This window comes from Trametes versicolor, assembly GCF_000271585.1.
Source record: "Trametes versicolor FP-101664 SS1 unplaced genomic scaffold TRAVEscaffold_12, whole genome shotgun sequence".
Classification (NCBI taxonomy): Eukaryota; Fungi; Basidiomycota; class Agaricomycetes; order Polyporales; family Polyporaceae; genus Trametes; species Trametes versicolor.
In genome coordinates, this window is record NW_007360332.1 from 1,128,104 (window position 1) to 1,152,769 (window position 24,666).

The 24,666-nt window shown below is 55.6% G+C and overlaps 8 protein-coding genes across 8 annotated transcripts; 5 read left to right on the forward strand and 3 right to left on the reverse strand.

Moving 5' to 3' along the window:
* Positions 1-1,408: 1,408 nt before the first annotated feature.
* TRAVEDRAFT_74804 (cytosine-5--methyltransferase) lies at positions 1,409-4,703 on the reverse strand. Its single transcript, XM_008045623.1, has 15 exons — positions 4,597-4,703; positions 4,335-4,546; positions 4,178-4,282; positions 4,022-4,127; positions 3,902-3,973; positions 3,815-3,847; positions 3,395-3,765; positions 3,194-3,324; positions 2,915-3,137; positions 2,763-2,864; positions 2,408-2,713; positions 1,971-2,347; positions 1,864-1,915; positions 1,709-1,786; positions 1,409-1,653 (listed from the first exon to the last, which is right to left on the reverse strand). The coding sequence occupies exons 1-15, from the start codon at positions 4,606-4,608 to the stop codon at positions 1,470-1,472; spliced, it is 2,364 nt and encodes a 787-aa protein (XP_008043814.1). The 5' UTR covers positions 4,609-4,703; the 3' UTR covers positions 1,409-1,469.
* Positions 4,704-6,030: 1,327 nt separating this feature from the next.
* On the forward strand, positions 6,031-7,103 carry TRAVEDRAFT_134119 (uncharacterized protein; the record flags this gene model as incomplete). Its single annotated transcript, XM_008045624.1, has 3 exons — positions 6,031-6,408; positions 6,460-6,544; positions 6,607-7,103. The coding sequence occupies 3 exons, from the start codon at positions 6,031-6,033 to the stop codon at positions 7,101-7,103; spliced, it is 960 nt and encodes a 319-aa protein (XP_008043815.1).
* Positions 7,104-7,775: 672 nt separating this feature from the next.
* TRAVEDRAFT_155021 (FAD/NAD-P-binding domain-containing protein) lies at positions 7,776-10,534 on the reverse strand. The gene is made up of 13 exons (XM_008045625.1): positions 10,328-10,534; positions 10,162-10,259; positions 9,780-9,803; positions 9,695-9,725; positions 9,613-9,638; positions 9,404-9,557; positions 9,261-9,347; positions 8,979-9,207; positions 8,846-8,918; positions 8,656-8,686; positions 8,487-8,580; positions 8,004-8,390; positions 7,776-7,941 (listed from the first exon to the last, which is right to left on the reverse strand). Exons 1-13 carry the CDS (start codon positions 10,494-10,496, stop codon positions 7,899-7,901), a joined length of 1,446 nt encoding a protein of 481 aa, XP_008043816.1. The 5' UTR covers positions 10,497-10,534; the 3' UTR covers positions 7,776-7,898.
* A 644-nt stretch (positions 10,535-11,178) lies between these two features.
* Positions 11,179-11,484, forward strand: TRAVEDRAFT_75962 (Homeodomain-like protein; the record flags this gene model as incomplete). Its single annotated transcript, XM_008045626.1, has 1 exon — positions 11,179-11,484. A coding segment is annotated over one exon (306 nt), but the record flags the coding sequence as incomplete, so codon positions are not given.
* A 1,364-nt stretch (positions 11,485-12,848) lies between these two features.
* TRAVEDRAFT_60916 (MFS general substrate transporter) lies at positions 12,849-15,991 on the forward strand. The gene is made up of 22 exons (XM_008045627.1): positions 12,849-13,175; positions 13,226-13,278; positions 13,351-13,358; positions 13,421-13,432; positions 13,506-13,516; positions 13,577-13,618; positions 13,675-13,732; positions 13,792-13,815; positions 13,882-13,912; positions 13,979-14,062; positions 14,116-14,178; positions 14,231-14,239; positions 14,290-14,313; positions 14,367-14,403; positions 14,459-14,508; positions 14,561-14,579; positions 14,638-14,863; positions 14,916-14,956; positions 15,012-15,289; positions 15,343-15,429; positions 15,490-15,555; positions 15,616-15,991. Exons 1-22 carry the CDS (start codon positions 12,948-12,950, stop codon positions 15,800-15,802), a joined length of 1,638 nt encoding a protein of 545 aa, XP_008043818.1. The 5' UTR covers positions 12,849-12,947; the 3' UTR covers positions 15,803-15,991.
* A 284-nt stretch (positions 15,992-16,275) lies between these two features.
* Positions 16,276-18,691, forward strand: TRAVEDRAFT_60917 (aromatic-L-amino-acid decarboxylase). The gene is made up of 11 exons (XM_008045628.1): positions 16,276-16,304; positions 16,406-16,513; positions 16,585-16,700; positions 16,767-16,948; positions 16,999-17,118; positions 17,175-17,439; positions 17,498-17,560; positions 17,619-17,758; positions 17,813-17,924; positions 17,978-18,096; positions 18,151-18,691. The coding sequence occupies exons 2-11, from the start codon at positions 16,500-16,502 to the stop codon at positions 18,517-18,519; spliced, it is 1,500 nt and encodes a 499-aa protein (XP_008043819.1). The 5' UTR covers positions 16,276-16,304; positions 16,406-16,499; the 3' UTR covers positions 18,520-18,691.
* Positions 18,692-19,467: 776 nt separating this feature from the next.
* On the forward strand, positions 19,468-20,561 carry TRAVEDRAFT_134083 (uncharacterized protein; the record flags this gene model as incomplete). The annotated part of the gene is made up of 4 exons (XM_008045629.1): positions 19,468-19,599; positions 19,661-20,013; positions 20,070-20,097; positions 20,154-20,561. The coding sequence occupies 4 exons, from the start codon at positions 19,468-19,470 to the stop codon at positions 20,559-20,561; spliced, it is 921 nt and encodes a 306-aa protein (XP_008043820.1).
* Positions 20,562-21,302: 741 nt separating this feature from the next.
* TRAVEDRAFT_52638 (uncharacterized protein) lies at positions 21,303-23,630 on the reverse strand (the record flags this gene model as incomplete). Its single annotated transcript, XM_008045310.1, has 22 exons — positions 21,303-21,407; positions 21,477-21,606; positions 21,673-21,697; positions 21,757-21,814; positions 21,868-21,895; positions 21,961-21,973; positions 22,042-22,088; positions 22,144-22,244; positions 22,290-22,322; positions 22,389-22,420; positions 22,488-22,520; positions 22,569-22,593; positions 22,647-22,681; positions 22,736-22,761; positions 22,831-22,856; positions 22,923-22,940; positions 23,014-23,023; positions 23,085-23,141; positions 23,202-23,243; positions 23,299-23,312; positions 23,383-23,461; positions 23,524-23,630. 22 exons carry the CDS (start codon positions 23,628-23,630, stop codon positions 21,303-21,305), a joined length of 1,044 nt encoding a protein of 347 aa, XP_008043501.1.
* Between the last annotated feature and the right edge of the window lie 1,036 nt (positions 23,631-24,666).

A 24,666-nucleotide genomic window follows, 5' to 3' on the forward strand; every position in this document is an offset into this window, starting at 1 on the left:
TGCGTCGAAACGACTCTCGTCCGTCTCCCCGATCTAGATCGTAGATCTCTCGTCCCCTCGTCCTCCCCCTTCCGACTCCTTCTCCTTCCCGACCTTGCGCTCCCCGTTCTCTTCTTGCCCTCACACGCCCTTCATCTCACTCGCCTTCGCTGTGGCCCACCCCAAATCCGCAGCGGACGCACCCATAGCCGGCGTCTACAGGCAACAGCTCGCGCGTACGCAGGCAGTCGTCCCCGCAGCATCACCGCTGCATATATGCACGCAAACTGTGCTATATGTGGCGCGTGCACGACCTGAGCTAAGGAACAGCTCTCTGGGACGCGCACGCATTGCACGCTCAAGAAAGTGTCGGGCAGGCGGTCCGCCGTCTGACGCCGTCCTGATGTCCCGGTACGCGCCCATCTCCATCTCCCGCACACCCCCAACTTTCGAGCTTTCCATCATGCGTTCATGTTTGCTGTAGCCCTGCTCGTGGTGGCCCGAGGCTGTCGCCCAGAGTCATAATTGACGTTCGGCGCCTCGTAGGCTTCGGCCGGCCGTGCGGGACTCGGCGACCTCCCGTACAAACCGCCCTGGACCCGCGCAGCGCATTGCAATATCGCGACCTTCCGTCTCCTCCGGGCTCCGTCGTCCCTGTCCTCCCGCCGTCGCCCATTACGTAGTGCCGACGACCCAGGCCATCCACCCACTCTCGGCACCTTTGCTATACATAACCGCCGGTGTACTCGCGTGACGATCTCTAACGCCATCGTTAGTGCAACCGTGGACGCGTCGCCCGTCGGCTGGGTATATTCATAGGCGCTCTATTGGCACTTCACCGCGCGCTCAGCACACGCCAACATACGATAGACAAAAAGTGAGTGTATGCACTTTCACAATAAACACTTGATCCTAACAATATGTGTGGACGTAACGAACGGAGCCATCGTCAGGATTCGTCTGCCTCATGCGCACATACATAGATCCGGAAAGTCCCAAGCACTCATCGCGCTAGTGGCTCTTTCGTGGGAAGTATACAGTTGCTCTCTCATGCGTTTTATGCTGCAAATATGCTGAGTGTGCTTATGCTAAGACGGCAAGTCATGAGTACCGGAGTACTCTTCCCGACCTCAGCGGCAGGAATGAAGTCATGATCCCTGGAAGGGTACCCGTCATGCGCGTACCCGGCGCTATCTGTAGTGTAGATGTGCAATCAACTCTTTTTCTCACATGTCAGGATTCTTGTGCATATGGTTGGGCTGCGCCCGCTTCTTCAATTGGGGAAAGAGTGCTAACACCGAGCGCGGAGAGATGCTTGGACGCCGCCACGCCGGACTCGCCTGAGGGCGTGTCTGAGAACTACGGCAGAGTGAGCGCGAAATCATACTATCTCCCAAACAAGCGAACATTGGGTCGGTTCGCTACGTGCCCGATTCATAAAGCAATAGTGCTGCATACATCTACTTCTACGTACATACACATACATATGCTCACACTTCATCAATATCTTCTGCGTCGACGTCGACTTGGTCAACGTTCTTAGCCTTCTCATCCTCGATGATGGGCGTCTCCTCTGAGGCTGCAATGGCGGCCTGGTCTCTCTGCTTCTTCGCTGCAGACGCGTCACGAGCGACAGTAGTAATGTCGTCTCCAAAGATCCGCAAGCTCAAGGCGCTGAAAACGTAGTCAGCTCCCAGCTTTGACTATGAGCAGACACTACGGAGCGTACCTCTTCGCGCGCTTATCGAGCATGAGGGTGAGCGAAACGTTCGACTTCCAGATTGGCAGGACCAGCTCATGTGTGAGCCTATAGCGATACATGGACAAGGTCAGGGTCATGCAAAAATTTAGTAAATGTGGGCGAGCGCTTAGAGAACAACTTACGTCGCATCTCCGAGCTGGCCAGGCTGGAAGCGGACAACATAGCTGCCGTTTGCTGATGCGCGCCGGTCAGCAACGCCCAACATACACTGGGCTCGTGAAATACGCACTTCGTGCTTCGATCATTGACCGGAACGGATCCGCGAAGCCCGACGTGAGTGGGTAGTACGCCTCCATCAGTGTCTTGAGCGCCGCGAAGTCCGCTTGCACGACGGCCTTGGGCCCGATGTAGGGCAGCACGACGGGCAGGCCCTCGGCGAGCACACGGAAGTGCGTCTCCGTGCCCTCGCGTTTCGCCTCGGTCCCCTCCTGCTTGCCGAACACCTTCGTGCCGGCGGTCATGAGCCGGATGCGCGCGTAGTCGTTGTGCTTGATGATGCTCTTCACGATGTCGTTCACCATGTACAGCGAGCGCACGGTGTCGCCGATCGGGTTCCGCACGAGCGTGTTCGATGCGGGGAAGTCCGGGCTCAGGTCGAAGGTCTCGCTGGAGGCGCATGGCAGTGAGTGTCAGGAAAAGGATAGGGAGGGGCGCGGGCAGGCTTACGAGCATGCCGTGATGATGGGGTCGGTCGGGTCAATGAACGTATACGGGTTCTCCTTGAAGTGCGCACTGGCGCCCTCGGCCGTTTTGCCCTTTTTGAAGCGTATCTTAGGCTCTGAGTTAGAGCCAGACGGCTTGTCCACATCCATGGCTGCCGTGGGTTCGTCCGTGGTCTCCTCAGGGACTGCTACCTCTTCCACGTCTTCGGCTTCGTCTACCTGCCCATCCTGCGTGTCGCTGTCGAGCTTCGGCTTCTTGACATCAGACTTGTCCAGGCCTTCCACAGCGTCTGCACTCCGCTTGCTTTCGCTGACGATCGGGATGAGTTGGGTGAAGCGTCAGGGGCAAGTTGACATACCTGGATGCACTAGCTGTCGCGGGAGCCTTTGCCGGCGGTTTCCTCTGCAAGATCGCGATGAAGAAACCGCCAGTATCCTGCAGGTGGGGATAGATCCGGAAGCTATGCGGAAGAATCAGCATTATGGCATCTCGCACCGGAGACGTACATACCAGCGTGTAAGACGCAGGCCCTCCGCCTCCTCCGCCGAGGGCGGCCACTGCGTCTCGACCATCTTCGTGCTGCTGCGCTGCTCCTCGTCGAGCGATTGTATGTAATCCGCGTACGTCGCAAAGTCGGTGTTGACCTCCCTGCTCACGCTCGGCCGCCATGAGGTCATCCCGGGACGGTAGACGAGCCCGGGGAGGTGATTCGACATATCGATGAGCTCGAACCCTACGCAGAACAATGAGCGACAATGCGCTGCTTCTTCTGTGAGGTAATGATCGCACCAGGGATCGATTTCAACGCAGCCGCGACCACTGCCTCGTTCTCGACTGGGTTCAGCGAGCACGTCGAGTAGACGATGCGGCCGCCCTTCTTCAGCATGCGCATCGCTCGCTGCAGGATACGAAGCTGTAGGCTAAGCAGGACCGGGCCGTCCATCAGTTCATCTCCCGCGGCACCGGCAAGAAGCAAAGAAGCAAGCGCACCTGTGCAGGCCATTGCCGTCCATCGGGGACCAGTGCTTCCAGATGCCCGGGTTCTTGCGCATCGTGCCGTCACCGCTGCACGGCACGTCGCAGAGAATGCGGTCGAACATGAGCTGATACTGTGTCTTCGCCGCGACGCGCGCCTTGGTGTGCTCCGGGAAGGTCGTCTGCTCCGAGGGAATCTTGATGGCAGGGAAGATCGACGCGTCAAGGTTCGTGACCATGAGCGCGGGAGAAGGTAGTCGGGCGGATTGGTGGATGAGGAGATGCGTGCGCTTGTACTCGCTATCGTTCGCAATGAGGAGGCCGGACGGGATGGAAGAGGAGGTGATCGTGTCTTGGGCATGCAGGGCCTCCAGCAGTTGCGCGGTCTGCCGGAATGAGTACCTAGCACGGACAAATGAACTTGATGGAACCTACCTTCGAGCCCGGCGCGGCACACATATCGATTACCTGGATGCATGCAATGAGGAAATACTCTCATGATATACAGGCTCGCATACTCACTCTGTGATGTGGTTCCACCTCAAGGAAGAGAGGCGGAAGCATGCTAACTGCTTCCTGTCTTGAGACGTTTCCCTGTACAAAACGTAAGTCTAAGAAGCTCAACAAACCCGGAAAACCTACCACTTCGGTCTCAAACACGAGGAAAGAGTGGAATTTCTTGAACTCTGGCGACTTCCGGACTACTCTTTTTGCGACATTGAGTTGCCAGGCGAGACCCTCCGGATACCTGTGAACTATCATGAGGACGAGGCGAAGATCAAATTTTGCTGTACGAACCAAGGTATCTGCTGTGGCGGGGACACCGCCTCCCCTTCGAACACCACGCCGCCGAGGTGTGGGACGTGAACGTCCCTTATTGTCTCGTTGAGCAGGCGCGCCGCCCTGGGAAGAGGAGCGTCAGTGTGAGGAATCAATCGCAGCACGCAGTACCCACTGACGACTCCCGGCTACCCTGAACGTCGTAGGCAGCGGATTTTTCAGAGTTTCGAGGAATGGCTCCCATTCGCTTTCAGGTAGGATGTTCTGTGCCCGGTAATATTTCTCGAGGCGTTCATTTTTCATGTGCTCGCGTTCGATCACATCCGTGCGATTCCACGCAGGATCGTCTCGACCGCCGCGTTTTTGGCCCTTGGAGCCCTTTCCTTTCTTTTTTTTGTCAGCGTTGCATGAAGAACTGTATCCAACTCCTCACAGACCTTCTTGCCCATCGTTTTCAAGGTAGGAGCGCAGCGAAAAAAAGAGCGCTTGATCGTTTGCAATTGCCGCTGGCAGGCCGCCAGGAGGATCGTTTGTGGGATTTACTGTTATCATCAGGTGAGTGAGATGCATTTGTCCCCTCGCCCTCGATTTACCTTCGTCTACTACGAGACCGTAAGTACTAGGAGAAGGAGAGGGCGACCGTTTACGACAAGTGTAAAAAGGTATCTTAGTCTCGTTGATCTTACAGCTTACATTTAGTCAATTACGTAATACTAGCATACTAGCAATCTTGATAACTCGTTCTGACATCAAAGTTGCTGCCAGTCCTTTTGACCTCCACCGCCATCATCTCCCCCTCAAGACTTCCACCATATAATGTTCAAACGCATCATTAATCTGGGGCACAAAACATGGACTGTGTGATACATATGTGTCGGGCCGAGACCGCTGGCGCTTCGAGTGGCGGACACGGAACTGATCCTGGCAGTGGCGAAGACACACTGGTATACATCATGAATTGTGGTGCGGTGCTCGATTCTATCCAGATATCCGTGTTTACTGCTGACACGATCCTACAGCGCCGTTTAACAGAACTCAGGGCAGATACATGCGGGCAGAGCCTAGGTCTATCGGCCCGTGCTGCGCCAGCCACGCTCCCTACGCACGGCAATTGCTGTAACAGAATAGAGGGCATGCTGAAGCTCATCGCCCTTGACTGCACCCCGATCCGGGAGCCGGTGCGGCCCCTCCAGAGACGACAGCTCTGCGCCGGAAGTTACCAGCTGCGGCAACCCTTCGACTGCGACAGGACCTAGACCACTGTTATCTGAAGCTGCCTCCATACGTGCGATCTTCGACAGGCGTCTCAGCGAAGCTCTTGATAATCGTGGGTTACTACGGCATGTAAAACCAAGCCTCGAGGTGGCCATTCACCGCTTTCGTTGGTGTGGTTTGATGTTGTGGCGCCCTCTGGCACAACCCCGTTGGTCATCTGGTCGATAGGTGAACCACTTCAACTCCACCCACTTATTTTTATCGCCCTGCCATATCATTCTGAAGCCGCGCACATAGGCGGGGGTGTGATATTGCAGGTTACACCTCTGTCTATGATCACACCGCTTCCTTTGTAGCAACTGGTCGGGAATCACCCATTCACATTGTGCGGACCGTTTGGGCAGCGGCACCCAGCCATACCGCCGCAGCGCCTCCATTGTGTGCGCACGAGGGTGCGTGGCGGTCGAATCCTAGGACGACGGACACGAGGATTACACGATGCATCTCTTCCTTTCTGTTTCAGGCGCTCCGGTGGCTCCTCCATCTCTCCGTACAAATACCACAGTGCATCCGCCATTCTGTCCATCGTAGCAGCTCCCTCTCACCTATTCGTATCGTACAGCCGTTGTAAACCACTCCTTCCCGCACCTCAAACCATGGCGCACTCATCGACCTCTCGCTCTCCCGCCGCCACCGTCTCTTCGCTTTCCTCGCAGTCCGAAGACGTCAAACACCATATCCTGTCTTACCTCCCGCCCAATTCTAAGGTGCTCGCCGCAGCGCCCGCACGGATCTATCACTCCGCGTTTGGCGCACGCCCGGACTCATGGACGTTCACGGGCCTACGCGGCACGTTGGTGTTTGGCCGGAATCGTGCTAGCGCCTACCCCATGCAAGGGGCCGATGCTGAGCAGAATTACTGGTTCCGCCTCATCGACGCGGACTCGGGGAAAGGCATCGTCTGGTTCCACCAGATTCCCCTGAACCTCGACTACCAAGCAGACAAGCCGTTCTTCCACATCTTCTCGGGCTGCGTGCGTCATACCCAATTTCGTTTCATTGTCCTGCGCTGACGTCCGGCTCAGTCCAGAATGTTCGGATTCCGCTTCGACGAAGACTCGGACGCGGAGAAGTTCCTCAGGCGTATCACAGCCCGCGTCCAGATCACAGGTGTGTTCGGGCATCCGCGCGAACGAAGCAGATAATCTAACTGCATTTCCGTTCACCCCCAGCCCCGCGCCCGCCTAGGTCCAGGCCCAACAAGTCTGTCTCCCGGGCCCCATCCCCTGTGCCAACCACACCCGTGTCCGCGACCCGCCGTGTCTCCCCCTCGATGATCTCTGCGCCCGCCCCAGGCACCTTCGTCCATGTCGCGCATGTCGGCGTGGACGATGACGGGCGGATCGAGGCCACCCCGAACGTCGAGCCAGGCTGGACGATGATCCTTGAGGAGTTGCAGGGGTACGGCGTGAGCGAGAAGATGGCCGCCCAGGACCTTGACTTCGTCGAGGGCTTCCTCGCAGGCGCGAAGGCGAACCTCGTGCACGAGCTGGAGGCTACCACCGTCGCCGCAGCCGCAACGCTCTCACGTACGCCCACTGGTATGTCCGCGCTGCTCTGCAACGGTCGTGCGGCGGGCGCTCATGCCTTTACGGATGCGCCTTCTGCAGCGGGCGCGCGGAAGGGGCGCTTCATCCAGCGGAAGAGGGTGCCGGTCCCCCGAGTGTGATTGTTGGGTCGCGCAGTCACCTCGCACCCATCCGCTTCCTTTTTTCTTGGTTCGTGTAATCTTATGTTTCCTCGGTGTTCCGTGTCCGCCGTGCTATTCTCCTATCGCCGCTCCTCAGCTCTACGTCGCTATTTCTTTATCTATGTCTCGACCTCCATCTCACACCGCTCTGTATCATACCTACTCTGTATCGGTCTGCCGAATGGCTTGTATGCGCTCGGACTCACACGCTCTCTAGCATATTCTCACTGTTCTTTGTCGGACACGGGTTTTAGGCGTTCTTCTCCCATGTATAGTACAGAATCTAGGCACAGGCCGTCGTAACAGCAATGCTATCTTGGTACAACGCACTCTCACAGTCTCTTTGACGTCAGGACCCCTAGCGATTGGGGGTCCCCATGCATCGTCTGCGCGGCATGGCGCGTTTCAATTTCGATCGGGACCCTCAAGGAAGACACTCGTATTAGCGGACTTCGTGTGGTCGGTGAGGCGAGCGGGGAAAGGCTGGGGCCGGACAAAGGACCGGCTTCCTGCTGCGGCGCCGCGACTCAGTCAGTCATCTATCGCAGGGTATAAGCTTCCGTTCTTGTTTTGTGCGGTCCTGAAACAGTTGATCGTCGGGGTTGTGACGTGCCGCAACCACTCTCTCCGCACTGCATTAGCCTGCAGGGTGGAATAGAATGATCGTATTGTAATCTATGTAGTTGATGCTATGCTCTGAGAAGGTGGTTTGGCGGCAGCGCCACGAAGCCCTAGATATCCTAACAAGAGCGCAACCGCTCCCCTGAGATGTGCTCAGAAGCGACTCAAGTCGCGACCAAAGATCCAGTTCAGGAACCTACGGCAACGGAACCAGTGAGTTCCCGCACCGCACTACCTCCGAGCGGAACGGACACGCACCAGTACATCGGCACCAGGATCTTGTTCCGCCAGCTCAGCGTCTTCGTGAAGTACGCCGAGCGCCACAGCAGCCACGCCAGGCGGCCCGTCTCCTTATTCTTGGGCCCGCGCGCCGCCTTCGTGCGGTCGAACACGGCCTCCCAGTCGCCGACGTACGCGAGGCTGCCCGCGTTCTGGAACTTGAACGGGGCCTTGCTGGGCGTGCGGTCGCGCACGAGAGCGTTCAAGCGCCGCGTGAGATACTTCGCCTGCTGATTCGCCACTTGTGCGGTCGCGGGCAGCGGCTCGTCCACCACAGTCGCGGCGTCTCCGATCGCGAACACGTCGGGGTCCACCGCGTCCGTGTCTTTCAGCACCACGTTCAGGTGTCCGTCCGTGATGAGGGTCCTGAGACGTGGGTGCTTAGATGTGGGGTCATGGGGTGCGGGGGCGCAGCTGGAGCTTGCCCGCTCCGAGAACTTAAGCGACGTGTGGGGGACTCACCGCTTCGTGCGCTCGTCCTTCTTCGCTTCTGTGATGGAGTCGATGAGGGGGTTCGGTGCGAGGCCCGTACTCCAGACGAGTAGGCCGAAGTTCACTGTACAGGCGTCGCGGGAGTCAGTGGCGCCCAGTGGATTGGGAACCGCGATGTCCCAAATGAATTCATACTGACCTTCACCCTCCTCCGTCACGAGCATGCGACCCTATATTCAACCCGTAATCAGTAAAATGATCGGTATGAGCTTGCTCAATCTGCGGCTCCATTGAAGGGTCTGACAGATCTAAGATGCACGGGCAGATTGTCGAAACGCAGCCATTCGGACCCGAGGGGGGCCTAAAGCTAATGTGTAGGAGCAGCTTACCTGCTCCACGCGCTGGACGTGGTGCTGCGTAAGAAGCCTGATTCCCTCACGCTTGAACTTGCTGGTTGCATATCTGCGACATAACACATTAGCCTCCAACGCTGAGAGTCGCATACGTCTGATCAGCACGTACTCCTGCAGTCCGGTGTCGAATCCGCCGAGGATACTCGGCGCGACGTCGTACAGGTTGATCTTGGCCATGCGCGCGAGCGCGGGGTAGTGCCGCGCGATATCGGTGTGCAGGAAGTCGTGTAGTTCAGCGGCGAACTCGACACCGGTGGGTCCGCCGCCGACGATGCAGAAGTTGAGAAGCTTCCGGCGATCTGCGTCTGTGATCGTTGGTTGGTTTGCCTGCTCGAAGCCTGCATATCCTTCGTCAGCTTTTAGACTTTCGGTTCGCGCGAAATTTACCAACAATCTAGCACCCTCGTGCGAATGCGTCGGGCGTCGCTGATGTCCTTCAGGAAGTACGCGTGCTCCTTCACGCCTGGAACATTGAACGCTGTGCGACGCATCAAGGTTTGTTCGTTGACGAGTAAAACCAAGGGGTTGTCATACTCTGACTATATGCGCCGACGGCGATCACCAGTTTGTCGTATGTCAGCTGGAATTTCTGAGAACTACCTGCGACCGCGCTCGCGCTTTCGTTTGGGTCGGTATTACTTGCGGACCCGCCAGGTTCCGAAAAGTTGACGGGAGATGTGGCGGGCATCTAAGTTGAACGGTTTCGATCATCACTGAGGTTTAGACGATTGGCGAGTACTCACGCATACGAGTTTCTTGTGCTTGAAATCTAGATGTCGCTGTGAGCTGGTTGCATGCGGCGATGAGAGCGGCACGAAGTTTCACCTATGGAGTCACACCACGCCGTATACGCAATCTATCCGGACCACTTAGCTTTGATGTCTTTTCTTGGAAACGACATTCATCTTACCACTTCTGGCGTGTATTTTCGCACCTAAAGGAAACCGTGTCAGCGAAATGTGTCTACAATTATGCATAGCGCAAGTACAGCTCGAATCCATGCCTGGCCAGCAGCCTCAAGCCTTTTCAGGAGAAGTGAATAAGCTCGTGTCCACACGAAGTATGCGCTCATCAACAGGGGCATGTAGTCAGAGTGCACGAGTTTATACCATTTACGGCAAGTCGGAAGGGAATTTTGCGAACACTATGAACTCGAGATCGCACTAGTATCTTCTCTCACTCTGACCACCCCCAATGTTCGAGTAAGATGGGCGTCTATCTCAATAAGAACGGAATCGCGCAACCAGGTACTGCATTCTCTGGAGATGATACGACAAATTTTGGGTACTCACTGGCTCGACGGCTGCCCGGAACTCGAGCGTGCCAACAGCACAGCTAGCAAGTAGCGGCGTAAAGTTGAAGTAATTACTGGGAGAAACCATAACGACATCTAAATGTTAATGCACGAGGTCAGTTACTACTATACGCAATTATGAGGTGCATGAAACGCCTGCTTACTCCATCGTTTCTTGTCGATTGCTCTCAGGATCTCATATCCGCCCCATCCAGAGCCTAGGATGACGAGCCTCTGCTTACCTCGTGCCGGTGAGGCGAAGAAGGTTCGCTTTGGCACAGCGGCCGCCCTCGAGACTACTGTCGCAGAGGCACGCTGCTGGATAGAGAGCATGTTGGGACCAATGAGCCGTAATGAGGAGCACGAGATTGGTGGAGACTAGGCAGGATGAGCCCGACGTACCTCAGGAATTCAGGTTATAAGGAGGAACGGCCGGGACGACTCGGAGCTCGGACACGGAGAGGATAGGACGTTCGCGTCATACGAAGCTCATCTCTTCGCTGACTCCCCACCGCCCCGCGCCTTCGCTCAGCGCTCAGCCATGATTGGTGGCCGCAGTGCACGACATGCAGAGCGTCTCGCATGCTGCACAGCGACAGAGGATGTAAATGGTACCATACTGCGAGAAGATGCGGAGGATGATGGGGAATTCGTGGGCGCTAAAAAGCGCTTACGCTTCTGCGAGTCGAATTTTGGCTTTATCCAGTGCGTGTACACCAGCGCGTCCAGCTGCCTCGCTGATAGCTCTTCTCTTTTTTGCGCGGAATCACAGGAGTGAGAGTTTGCGATCGAAGCTGGCGTCGGACCAGACCAAGGAATGGGCGAATCTAAGCTAACGTTTACAGTCGTTTGCATAAAGATGTGCAGGTCGGGCTTTTCGCGCCGATTTGTTTGGCCCGGCCAAATAAAGCCTGATATAGTAGGTATCCGGCGCCTGATAGCGCGCCGTGACAGGTCGCGCCAGACGCGTCGCGCGCGCGTTGCTACCGTCGACGCGCCTCCCACTGCTCTTCGCGCCATGGCCCGAGGCCCTCGTATCTCAGACCAACTCCGGGAGCGGATTGTAGCCTGGCGCGAAGAGGGGACGTCCATCCAGGACATCGCTCGTCTCGCTGGATGCAAAGAGCGTGCGATCTACAAAGTGCTAGCCCTTCATCGAACTACTGGCAGCATCGCTACTCCCGAGTCCCTCATTCCCAGAGGACGTCCTCGTGTCCTGAGCAGGACGGACATCGACTACATATACTCCCTCCTGGCTGATAACCCGACAATCTACCTTGACGAAATTCAAGCAAAACTCGCGGCCGATCGCGACGTGGACGTCTCGCTTGCATCAATCTCGCGGACCCTGCGTCGCCTCGCGCTCAGCCACAAGAGCGTCGCGAAAGAAGCCGCAGAGCGCGACGAGCTGCTTCGTGCTGCTTGGATCGCAGCGCACGGGGACATCCCCATGGAGTATTTCGTTTGGCTCGACGAATCAAGTGTCGATGACATTACGAATCAGCGCAGGAAGGGGTGGAGTCCCATTGGACAAGCCTGCGTGCGTCGCGCGACGTTTATACGTGGGCAACGCTATTCCGTACTTCCTGCGCTTACTGTGGACGGTCTCATTGCCCTGGACATATTCGAGGGGTCCGTAAACAAGGAGAGATTCATCAGCTTTGTCGAGAGCGAACTGGTAAGTATGCTCTACATTGTGTGTTGTTTCTTTTTGATGTCTGATCATGTTTAGGCTCCTCTTCTTAACCCATATCCGGGCCCGAGGAGTGTAGTCGTCATGGACAACTGTGCGATACACCACGACGAAGAGGTCAGGAGCATTGTAGTCGATGACTGTGGTAAGTCATTTCTCACCCCTTGCAAAATTGCTGTCCCAGATTCATGTTTGCAGGCGCAAAACTAATCTATCTACCACCCTACTCGCCCGACATGAACCCCATCGAGCAAGCCTTTCATTGTGTCAAGTCGTGGCTGCGTCGCCACGAGGACCGTGCTGTCATGCCCGAGGTGCGACCGTGGCTAATCCACCAAGCGGCGGCCTCAGTTTCGGCAGAGAGCGCGCGCGGGTTCATTCTGAACTGCGGATATTCATAGACCATCCTATCTTGTACAGCATACATAATAGAGTCCTCCATTAGACGCGATATGCAATATGTGAAGTACTTCACCGCGCGCGTTGCAACCCGCGCGCGCGTCGCGACGCGTCTCGTCTGGCGCGACCTGTCACGGCGCGCTATCAGGCGCCGGATACCTACTATATCAGGCTTTATTTGGCCGGGCCAAACAAATCGGCGCGAAAAGCCCGACCTGCACATCTTTATGCAAACGACTGTATCCTCGGAACGCTACGGGCCGCATCTGGTGCTGCATGGACCAATCACGAACCGCTGATTTTCTGCAGCGGACCACCATGTTCCTGCGCGCATCCACTCGTGAGCGAGACTCGCAGTTGTGTTTCGGTCTTTCCTTCCAGATATCAAGGGAATATTGGAATAACCGTTCGGCATCCTGGGCCTGCGACTCCGCAACCACTACGCCTGCCAAATTTGGAATATCGCTGCTCAAAACGGCTGGAGCGCTCGCCCGCCGGCCCCATGACAGGGCCAACTGACCGCGGGATTGACGAGAGGCATTGCACTTGACCTCTCCCATCATGCAGACCGAGACAGCGGACGATTAGCAAGGAACAGGTCTCGCTATCGGACGCGCATATAAATCGCCCGAATGCGCCTGCATGGAGGACGTTGACCGCCCACCGTCCACGGTCTCCGCATCTCACCAGCCATGCCCGACACGCATTCCCCTTCTGTCCGCTCCGAGCCGAGGCCTGCTGACAAGGTTGAAGAAGGGCCGGTCATGGTGCAGGACTCGACGCTTTCAGAGGGCACTTTCCACCAAGCACAGGTCGCTGGGATAGCGGAGCGGAAACACTTCTTCTCTCCTCCCGATGCCTCCCTCGCGGAAGCCGTCAACCGGGACGCCGACAATGTCGAATTCACGGAGGAGGAAGAGGTAAGTGACCATGTGTTTGTCGCGAACCCACGGGCTGAGCCGGCTCGTAGAGGGCTGTGCGGCGGAAGATAGACGTGAGAGTGCTATCCCTCGTGGTCTGCAGGTGAGCGTCCATGAAAACATTTCTGGGGTGCTCGTATTTATAACAACCTTCCGTTCTTTCCGTTTCGCTTAGCTATATCTGTACGTACTTGTTATCACTCCAACCCCGGGTGTCTCTCATGGATCGTCCTCCTCTCACACAGTCAACCAGTTCGGTCAGTAGCCTACTTCGGTTCAGGTATCCTGACAGTTCCGCTTGACTAACGCTCGGGTTCTTTTTCTCCGCAGATCGTACAAACATGTGCGCTCCATCTCTGAGTTGAGGCTCTGCAAACCGTAGTGCTGACAACACACACTACAGCGGAAATGCTCATGTCCTCAAGGCCTTCAACCAGAACTTCGTAAGTAAAGAGCCCCGCGACCTCGATGTCACATGCTCAATCTGTACCGGATGCAGGGGATCACGGACAACAACAAATGGACGCTTGCACTGAGCATTTTCTATGTGGGATACTGTACGTCCTGCTCCTGAATTGCACGTCCACCGAATAGCCTCGCTAATGCATCAGAACAGGCATTTTGGAGATGCCCGCGAACGGTATGCCTCCTTTGTTACTACATTCGTTCGTAGAACGTGTTTCCTGATTACATCCATGAACGATAGTGCTGCAACGGCATATTGGCGCTAACCGATTGTACGTTTGCCTTCAAAACACAGTCCGTACGACAAGCTGCTGACTGGGGATCCGCGTCTGCAATAGCTTCTTCCTCTCCCTTACCTGGTGGGGCATTGCATCATTGTCGTTCGTATATGCCAAGGGCTATGGCGGTCTGCTCGCGCTACGGTACGGCGTTCATTCTCTGTCAAAAAAGCCTTGCTCATGCCATTCCGGCGCAGAGTTATGCTCGGGATTGGGGAAGCGGGTTACTATGCAGGGATGATTTACTACTTGTCATTCTGGTATGTTTCGAGCCTTTCGGACGCGATACCCGCTGACACCAGATGTCCCTAGGTATAAGCGGTGAGTTCACAAAGGTTTTAATTAGATCTAGTCACTTACAGTCCCTTTAGATCCGAGCTTGCGATGCGTATCAGGTGTGTCCTGGCGACGCATTTAAAATTGCACTTAATTCCTGACATCAATGCAGCTTGTGTATGACTGGGACGCTCCCCGGAGCGATTGGGGTAGGCTTCTTTCTCGCTTCAAATAAAATATCGTCCTCACGCATACTACCAACAGGGCCTGCTCGCGTTTGGCCTCGTCCGCGCACATACTTCTCTGCTCACAGGGTACTTTTTTCACATTCCCTTTCATTGCACGACACTGATTATCGCATACCAGATGGCAGTTCCTCTTCCTCGTATGCATCCCTCATCAGCAGTCTCCTCCAGCTTCAACGTTGCTAACTTCAAGCTCAGATCGAAGCAATACCTACGCTGATCATGGCCTCCACCATCCTATTCCTCCTCCCCTCCTTCCCGTTCACCGCGTCCTTCCTCACCCCGCGTGAGAAGGCGATCGCCCAGGCGCGCGTCAACCGCGACCACCGCCCGCAGTCCCACGGTGGCATGTCCGGCTGGGAGGGCTTCAAGGCGGTCGTAAACGACTTCAACGCATGGGCGCTCATGGTCATCTACGCGAGCTGTAAGTATATTTTCCTTGCATATGGAGCTTAGACTAACTCGGCACTCGTCAGTTAACGTCGGCGTCGCGACGATCTCGTACTTCCTGCCCACCGTACGTGCCCCTGCGCGCGCATACACTCACATCCATTCACATGCCTATACAACAGCTGATCAACGAGCTCGGGTTTAGCCCGCTCTCGTCCCAGGGGCTGACCGTCGCGCCATACGCGGTCGGCTGGTTCTTGGTGTTCTTCCAGGCTTGGCACAGCGACCGCACGCGCGACCGCGGGTACCACATCATGCTCTCCACCGCGATCTCGTGCGTGGGGTACATCGTGCTTGCGGCGCTCGCGGGCAAGGGCACTAGCTCGCGCATGATCGGCGGCCGGTATTTTGCGTTGTTCTTGGTTGTTGGCGGGAACTACAGTCTCTTCCCGCTCGTCATGTGCGTGTCTCTTCACAAGGTGTGGAAATCTCGTGCTAACGAAGTCATCGCAGGAGCTGGGCGGCGAACGTGTTCTCGCCGACGTCGAAGCGCGGTGTCGGCACCGCCTTCATCGTGTCGATCTCGAACTGTGTCTCCATGTACGTCTCGCCTTCGCCCGCATTTCGCTCTGTTCAAGCGTTTCTAACTATCGACATAAGCGCATCACCCCAGATCTACTTCGACTCAGAGCACGACTTCCGGGTCGGCCACGCGATCGCCGCAGCGTGAGTCTTCCGTCTATCACCGTGCGCGCAACCCCTCATGGCTGACCGTGCGCTCTTCAGGTGCTTGTTCGCGTCGTTCATATTTGCGTTCCTGCTCCGCACGCGCCTGGCACGCCTTAACAGGGCGAACGCTGAGAAGGTGCGCGCGATGGCTGCGGAGGAGCCGGAGAAGAGCAAGGGCGAGGATGCCCCGGCCGCGGAAGGAGAGGTCTGGGACGACGACCCGCGCTACGTCTTCATGACCTGAGGTGCAGGGAGATTACGACTTCCACGACGATTCTTGGCGGCTGGCTTTGCAGCCGACACGATTTGGGCGCGCTGAGGTACGCGCCAAATGAGTAACGAGCGTTCTGTATTCGCTGTTGTTGAATGTTCTGTAAACTAGTTACGCTTGTCTTCCTATCTCATGCAACATCTTACTTTTTACGCATGCGGATTGATTTCATCTCACTGACTCTCAGTAGGGAATTTCAGTTGCAACAGTGCTGAGAGCACCGTCGGACTCGGAGTCGCGCGGCCGGTGGCCGGCGGTGTCTTTCAGCGCTTACATTAATATTTCATTCACCTTCCCCCACCAACATCGATGCCCACGAGCGTCCCCGAACCTCTCACGGCACTGACAGGACCATGTCTGCCAGTCTACGCCGTGCGATGTTCTTTACGAAACATCGGTAACTCTGAGTGAGGTCGACGAAGGACCAACGTCGACGAGCGTTCTCGCGGAGTCCGGAAGATCTTACTTGCATTGGGTGAGTGATCGAAAAGTGATCTAGACATTTCGGAGCAAAGAGAGAGAGAGATGTTGATAAGCAACCGTGTAATCTTTGACTTAACTCATCACGATTCACAGGTCGTTTCAAACATACCCCTACCGATTGAGCAGCCAGCTCATTAGAACTGGTTCAGGTTGTGATCAGGCTCAATTGACGACGCTAGCCCACGCCATGGATATTGAAGAGTGCGTCTTTCTCGTAGCTTAATCGGACGTGCTTCACGTCGATCGCATTCCCCATCGAATTCGCTATACAGATTTCGCAAGGCCGGATATCAGGCCATCGACCGGATTTGCGACTACTATGCATCGTTCCAGGATCGCCCAGTTGTGTCCCAGGTTCAGCCCGGATATCTAGTAGACGCACTCCCATGTAAGAGCTAGAACTTGTCGAAGGACTCTTCCAGAAAATACTAACGGGATCATTGCTATCCTATAGCACATCCGCCAGACGAAGCGGAGGACTTCGACGAGATCGCAAACGACTTTCAGAAGCTGATCCTGCCCGGCATTACGAACTGGCAGCACCCGAACTTCTTCGCGTACTTCCCGACCGCCGGCAGCTTTGAGGGCATTCTTGGAGATCTCTATGCGTCGAGCGTGTCCAATCCTGGCTTCAATGTGCGTCTACACTTCGAATATGCTCTGTTTTCACGCTGAACCTACGACAGTGGCTCAGTAGCCCCGCATGCACGGAGCTCGAGCAGGTCGTCATGGACTGGTGCGCGAAGCTCCTTGGCCTCGGCGACCACTTCTTGAACAAGAACGGTGTAGGTGGCGGTGTTATCCAGGTATGTCATGAGCTGCAGCCGCGATATGGATAGCTGAAGTGTATATATGCGCATAGACGACTGCATCTGAGGCAGCCATCGTAGTCTGTGCCGCCGCTCGCGCCCGGTATGTCCGCGAGCATCCGGACGCGAAGCTAGAGGACCTCGTCATATACACCACGACACAGACGCATTCTCTCGGCGTCAAGGCCGGCCTTGTTCTCGGTCTGCAGGTCCATGCCCTCGAAGTCACACCCGAAGACGAATACAGTTTGCGCGGCGAGACTCTGCGCCAGGCGCTCGCCGAGGACCTGGCGCAGGGCAAACGGCCATTTATCACGAGTACGTCTGCGACTGCTATGATGGGGCTGAAAAGATAGCTGACAGTGTTGCTGCGCAGTTGCCACCGTCGGGACGACTTCTTCCGGCGCCGTAGATAACCTAGAGGAGATTGGCGAAGTTCGTAAGTCGCCTTGCGGACAAGTAAGTTATACACCGCATATACCCACTCGACTTTACAGTGAAGGAGCATCCCTCCATATGGCTCCATGTGGATGCTGCATGGGCAGGTGTGGCGATGGCTTGTCCCGAATATCGCACTTTCGGAAAGCTCGACCCCATCAACCAATACGCCACCTCCTATTGCACGAACTTCCATAAAGTAAGCTGCAACCTGATATACACCCGTGTTTGTCTCATAATGGGGCTACCGCAGTGGGGCCTAGTCAACTTCGACGCGTCGATGCTATGGGTAAGGAACAGGCTGGATCTAACGGACGCGCTAGACGTGACTCCGGAGTTCCTGCGGACCAAACAGCATGATGCTGGTAAGCCTGAAATTCTACGTCGAAGTAAGCATGCAAAGCTGACTTCGAGACAGGACTTGTCATCGACTACCGCAACTGGCACCTCGGGCTCGGCAGGCGTTTCCGCTCCCTCAAAGTTTGGTTCGTCCTGCGGCGCTACGGCGTGGAGGGCTTCAGGAATCACATTCGCGAGGTGTGTCACTCCCTCACTCAGGCCCTGACTCCATTCATTTATCACGTCTCATAGGGCATCGCGCTGAATGAGTACCTCGCCTCCTTCATCCGCGCCTCTCCCTTCCGGTTCGAGCTCGTCACCACGCCCAGCCTCGCGCTCTCCGTCTTCCGCCTCGTCATCCCGCAGTCCGTTTCTCTCGCCGCAAATGAAGACAGTCTGGTGGCCCACAACGAGCTGAACCGCGCGTTCCACCGGCGCATCGAGGGCGCGTCGGACAAGATATTCCTGACGCAGACGGTGTTGAACGGCACGTTCTGCATTCGGTTCGCGGTCGGGGCGCAGCGCACGAGGAGGGAGCATATCGATGCTGCGTGGGAGGTCATCACGACCAATGCGAACACGGCCATTGAAGAGTGGGTGCAGAGCAGGACGACTGCTTAGAGTGAGGAGGCATACGCGTCTTAGAAAGTTGTGGGCTCAGGCTGTATTCGAGAATGTAAGACAAGCGCCGACTGTGTATACCGTCGGAGATGGGGCGAAGATTCCGAGCTGGGGAATTTCTCTCAGTCCACCGCTGTCGATGTTGTCTCTACTCTATAACACTCCCCCAGCGTCTTTGACCAGTCTACTACCTGCTTAATGCAGCTACGGTGGCAGTAGCAGCTTGGCTATGCACCCATTCATCACCGATGAGAAAATTCTTGCGGCCAAACTGCGGCGTAAGATGCGTGTACGTCGCGCCTTCTTCTGGTATGTGTATTACTGACTTTTAGCCTTCTTGATATCTACTGCGCTAAGACGTTGCGATGACAGATGAATACTGCCTTCAAATTCGGTTCTGTCGAACTTGGCGTCGCAGCTTCCATACCACCACGAGCGTCCTGGCACGTTCTATAAGCGCATGGCAAACGGAGCGCACACTGTGATTCATACCGCCATCACTGAACCCTATCGCGTCCCTAGGACTTCGGTGGCTCAGGGTTGCGGGACTGCACTCGTGGCGACGCCGACGTCTGGCATACAGCCCCCCCGTTTCCGAGGTGCGTCTGGGTGGGCCTCCTATCCGTTCACCCCCACCACGCCCATTTTCAAGGAAGTTGCTGACTGGTCTGCAATAGCGACGTAGAAACAGCCATGGTAGATGCGGAAGCGACGTCCACGCCTTCGCCGGCGCTGCCAGCAGTGATCCTCCTCTCAGAGGTCATGATGGCATTTATCATAGCCATCCAGCTACCGCCCGCGCATCGGATAGGCGCAGCCGTTCTTCTCATTTGCCTCAATATCTATGGGGCCGTCGCATGCACAGCGGGCAAGCCGGAGGACGACTACGGACTGGGTAGCAGCGTCTGGGGCCCTACGACGCTCAGCGCCATACTCTTCACTTGGCTGATGCCGGACCCCCTGCACGAGGTTCGCTACCTCAAAGACCCGGTGCCTCTCAACAAAAAAGGGTTCCTGGTGCGGATGTGGTATGCAGGCTGCATACACCACAATTGGCGTCTTGTTGGCACGAACGTTCAGGTTCGCTTCTACGGCTTTGCGATTTTTGCGGAGTATGTAAGGTGCTGACAATATACCATAGGTGGCAAACGTACCCCCACCGTTTAAGGGAACGAGGGCGCAGTACCTCGTGCGACGACTCCGCCAGATATGCTTGGGCCTAGTCATGCTCGACATATCCGAAGCCTACATGCATACCCATCTCCACCTCTTCACACCCGGCGTAAAGGAAGCCTACTTTCCTCCCGGTCTCATGGGGTTCCTGGCACGCGCAGGCTGCATGGCGGTTTGGCTCGTCATAACCTACACAGTCCTGAATATGTCGTATTGCGTGCTCTCCTCCGCTGTCGTCGCGACGTGTCTCTCGGAGCCCGCGGACTGGCCGGACCTGTTCGGGTCCCTGTATGATGCGTATACCGTGCGCCGGGTATGGGGGTACGTCGTCCTTCATGTCTCAGGGTCGCGCCGCTGTATCTCACCGGTCTATGCAGGAGGGTCTGGCACCAACTGCTACGCCGCGTAAGCCCGTCGCGCGCCTCATCCTATGCTCATCCTTCTCATCCGCTCTTTTACAGCACTTCGCGCACTGGGGCAAGCTCGCGGCGCACGTGATCGGTGCGCCGCGGGGCTCCTTCCTATCCTCCCAAGCACAAATACATGGGGCCTTCCTGTCCTCCGCGGTCCTGCACACCATCGCCGACCTCGCGATCGGCCACGGCACGCGCTATCTAGGGAACTCGTTCAAGTTCTTTCTCCTGAACGGAGCTGCCGTCACGTTCGAGGGCGCGGTCATTATGCTAGCGCAGCGGTTAGGCGTGCGCGGGCCGACGCGCATCGCATACATGCTGGGCTATGTGTGGACAGCCGTGTGGTTCACGTGGGCGGTGCGCTTCTACCAGGAGCCATTGTTCATGGCTGGGATGGGGCATGTGCCGACGCTTCCGTATTCGCCGACGCGGGAGGTGGTGCTGCCCTTCCTGTGAGTGGTTCAGCGGTACTCGTTTGTGTTTCGCGCTGACGCTGCTTATCGGACAGTCGGGGCGCAACCGGCCTGTAGCATCCAGCGCATCTTGTGGGTTGGTGGCGGTAGGACGGATCTTGTGTAAGGGACTTCGAGAGATGGCTCGGGAAACCGTGTATGACACTTTTCGGCTTCCGCTAGTAGTAGCGCGCGTAGAGCACTTCTTGAGACGCCTGCGAAGGAACGTTGGAACGCAGAGCAGGCGGTGAATGTATTTAGATGAACAGACGGATGGCGGGTTCCCCGCAGAAATAGATGTAACCCGAAAGGGCACATTCGCGCGGCTGATTCACTTACAATATGGTTCATGGGCGGTAGAAGCATGAATGAAAGCGCGGTAGTTGACGCACTATTCCTCCGTTTGGGTGTTTAAGAGACATCAACATCATATCGGCTATTAGTATCGTTCTATCTGTGGCAGGCTATTTACCATTTTGGCGAAAGCTCTACACGCAGAGAGGCTGAAGAGCTGCGTCATGCAATTGTTCTCCGATGGATTTTTTTTGTCTCGTTATGGCTGTTCTGTGCATGATGGGTACACGATAGCCGAACCGTACGCCGAGAATAAAATATACAAGAATATATACACTTATATACATCGACACTTGTGGACGGGAGAAGGATGAGGACCATCTATTGGGGCAGTCAAGATTGAGCGTCCAAGAAGTTGTTGAAGCTATGCACATCCAGGGCCCACTTCCTACTAGACCTTTTCTGCTCCCGTCAGTTCTGCCATGGTTGAGTTAGACCCAGTGTCCAACTGCGCAGTGTCCATGCCCTCCGAGATCGGAGAGAGGGAGAAGGTGACCTAAGAAAGGGCATCAGTGAACTCTCCTCAGGGATGGCGCAATGCTGAACTCTGTCGGAGAACGCTCACCGGGTGCGTGCTGTGGGTGGACGCGAACGCCGCACTACTCATAGCAGGCTGCAGATTACCGCCGAAGTGGGCGGTGTTCGTCGTAAAGCCGTCCATCGTGCTCTCGGACAGGGAACGTCGGGCGTTCAATCTAATCACCGGATGTGGTAAGCCGAAGCGGCGCGCGGCCGGTGTCAAGAGACAGGCGTTCACTCACACTGCGAGGACCGAAGTGGCGTAGACTATGGGGAAGAAATGCGTCGGTCGGGGCGTGCGCATTTCGAGTAGAGTGGGCACGCACATTTCGTGGCCACAACGCCCATAGCGATGTAGATCATATTTCCGGAAATGACGAGAGCCTGCAGTGTTTGCTAAGTGACAGCGGGAGTACGGGCGGATCCATGAAACTCACGAAGATGAAGCTCAGAATGCCGCTGATGCTGCAGTGGGGACGAAGAATCAGTCTTGCTGTGCAGGGCGGATGTGCGCCAGGGCTGGAGGCTACCTTGTGACGAGGCCTAAAACAGCATGGTTCAGTCACTGTTTCCCTGCATCGCGATGACGCAGGCGGAGCAAGGACGCTCACCGGAGTTGATCGAATACACGATGAGGGTCTGTATCAGAGAGTCCGTGCTGCTGGCCGTCAGCACCAATCGTCACTGTATTTCCGGTATGTATCCGCACGTACCTCTTGAAGCCCGTCCTACTCTTCAGCAGCACCATGATGAGGACGCCCGTGACTAGTGAGTCTACGGAAAATGCGAGCCCGTATATGGCGGACACAAGCCACTGTACATTCTCAATATATGAGCTATCATATATTCGTCGGCAAACCCAACTTTCCGTGAGTTGGTTGAATTCTTGCAGCTGGTATTGATAAAGGTGAGTATAGCGTCTCGGTGGCACGTACCACAACATAACCCGCCCACTTACATCGTGATCGATGAAGGCCAACACCGTCAAGTCTGCGACGATGTAATGGGGTACCAGTACCAGTTAGAGTCATCGATTAACATGGCGGTTGTCACTCACAGATCATGAAAGCTAGTTGCCGGTTTTCAGAGACTGTGAGCCGTCATTCTTTACAGTGGTCGAATTTTGACAGTTGCTCACCAAACTCGGTTGTGAGTAATACGACCTGAGAAGCTATCTGTAAGCAACGTGTAGTGTAACGCCGACCCGTCTACTCACCGCGATGGCGACCAGCAACCTGTAACGAGGACTGACTGATATTCTTCCCAATCAGTAATGTCCCTTCGCACTGAAAAAACCTGCCGTACTCATGTACACACGGCGAACGTAGAAGCTTGGTGCGCGTGGGGCGAAAGAGGGGTTGATAAGACATTGCCAGTGGCATATGTATTGGGGGGCTCACCCTTGACAGAGGACCATCGCAACCACCTGGAGTTGGCGAGGATGTATAATGAGTATGTACACTCTGAAGCCAAAGAGTCTATGTATACTCACAGAAATGGGGGCTAAGAGCTGCCGACGTACAGGATAATCAATATGTAACATGTGGTATATGTAGCCAGCTTCGCTAAAGAAAAACACTCACTCTCAGTGACCTGCATGTCCCAGTCAGCGTTCGTACTACGTGGCCGACGGTCGCAATAAGGGTAATCCTACCAGGTGACATCCCCGAGGGAGACCGGATTGAAGTAGTTGGTAACCAGATGATAGTAACTGTCGATAAGTGAGTCTTTTAATACCATTAACACGATGCAATAGGACGAAGTCTCGTACCACACATGGATGATCATGATCGTGTGCAATGTCTCCGAAACCCTTGCCCGTGCCGAGGGTCAGATCTTATTGCCGTCTGCTCTTCCTTGAGCCTCACCAGATAAACAAGACCTGTACAAAGGTATTCATTCAGAATTTCCAGAATGGCTTTCAGGCCAGAAAAATATTTGGCCAGACATACCATGACCTTCAGCCACTTTTGGTCTTGCGGATAGAGTCGAAAGTAGCGATAGGCTTGGTGCAGAGTCAAACCGGACAGGCTATCATTTCGCAAAACAAGACTGTTAGTTACGAATGTCTGGGACAGTGAGAGATGACGTACAATATGCAGATACACATGCCAATGAAGAGTGCGCCGAACGAGTCGCTGAGTGATGGGAGTTGGATTGGGATGTCATTCGTCGTGGGCGTACTGGCGTTGGTGGCCATGGTTGAAACTCTGTCGCGGGCTGGTGCAGCATGACGATGCAGCGCGCTGTATATACTGACGTACGGAGCAGGTTTGAGGGCTCCTTATCAACATGCTATGAACACCGTCTCGGCGCATATTGTGAAAGAACCTAAGTTCTCCTTTGATCATGGGACGGTTCGTGCACCGACGTATCAATCAAAAAGTGGTGTTCTGCGTCACAGCCTACCCGAAGAAAACGGCATGGACACATTGGGCCCGTGTTGAGTATGGGGCAATGCTCTGCAGTGTCGCAGATGAAGTTTGATATTGTGCTTCTACTGGGCCAGCCGCACTAGGTCAGTCTGCGACACCTGAGGCATCCGTTGAGTAAGAAAGTCATGAAGCCCTTTGGGGGGCAAAGCGACAGATGCTCATCACTAACCTTGTAGTAGCTGCAGGATCCGATCCGAGTAAGCTCGACAGTAAGAACGCTTGGTGATGGTCCGTGGCTACTTGGCAGGCGGCGTAGATTTTGACCGCACCTGATATATCCAGTGACAAAGATAGGAATGTGTGCGAGATTTATGACTCCTTAGGAAGAAAATCATTTGGAAACTGCAGGCAAGCTGAAGGGGCCGAACGCGCAAGACAGCCTTTGTGTGAGCATGAATGTGGGGAACGGGGAGGGCCGACCGTGGGAACGCTGGGTTTCAATTTGAGACGCCCGTCCCGAACTGTCTCTTGCCGAGGACCTGAGGTTGACTCAAGACATAGCTACATATATCCATCTGCTCGACAATCCGCCACTATACTACTCTCCTATGATTCGATATCATCGTGCACATGCTAGGGGGATGATATGGCCAAATGGCTATGCACAGCGGTCATCTCGCGCTAAGGGCGGACACTGGCACTGCAACACGGCTGGCCTCTCTAGAGTCTAGATTATCAGGTTATGTCTCGGCAGCATCAATCACGACGGAGATTGGGATGCGCTATGCGGAGATTTCACCTTGTCTTCCTGACCGCTCGTGGCGCGAGTGAGGATGTGGCCCACAATTGTCATCGGCTATC

Excerpts from the sequence above, each read along its gene's own strand:
- TRAVEDRAFT_74804 (XM_008045623.1), bottom strand. Across the intron at positions 2,714-2,762 it reads GCGACAGCTAGTGCATCCAG|CGAAAGCAAGCGGAGTGCAG; the intron begins GTATGTCAACTT and ends CCCGATCGTCAG. Across the intron at positions 1,916-1,970 it reads GTCAATGATCGAAGCACGAA|CAAACGGCAGCTATGTTGTC; the intron begins GTGCGTATTTCA and ends GGCGCGCATCAG.
- TRAVEDRAFT_155021 (XM_008045625.1), bottom strand. The coding sequence starts at position 10,496 with ATGCTCTCTATCCAGCAGCGTGCCTCTGCGACAGTAGTCTCGAGGGCG. Across the intron at positions 9,348-9,403 it reads CGTCGGCGCATATAGTCAGA|CGTTCAATGTTCCAGGCGTG; the intron begins GTATGACAACCC and ends TGCGTCGCACAG. Across the intron at positions 8,687-8,845 it reads ACGTCCAGCGCGTGGAGCAG|GGTCGCATGCTCGTGACGGA; the intron begins GTAAGCTGCTCC and ends GGTTGAATATAG.
- TRAVEDRAFT_60916 (XM_008045627.1), top strand. The coding sequence starts at position 12,948 with ATGCCCGACACGCATTCCCCTTCTGTCCGCTCCGAGCCGAGGCCTGCT. Across the intron at positions 13,913-13,978 it reads CATATTGGCGCTAACCGATT|CTTCTTCCTCTCCCTTACCT; the intron begins GTACGTTTGCCT and ends CGTCTGCAATAG. Across the intron at positions 14,314-14,366 it reads GAGCTTGCGATGCGTATCAG|CTTGTGTATGACTGGGACGC; the intron begins GTGTGTCCTGGC and ends ACATCAATGCAG.
- TRAVEDRAFT_60917 (XM_008045628.1), top strand. Across the intron at positions 17,440-17,497 it reads CAAACGGCCATTTATCACGA|TTGCCACCGTCGGGACGACT; the intron begins GTACGTCTGCGA and ends GTTGCTGCGCAG. Across the intron at positions 17,561-17,618 it reads AGAGGAGATTGGCGAAGTTC|TGAAGGAGCATCCCTCCATA; the intron begins GTAAGTCGCCTT and ends TCGACTTTACAG.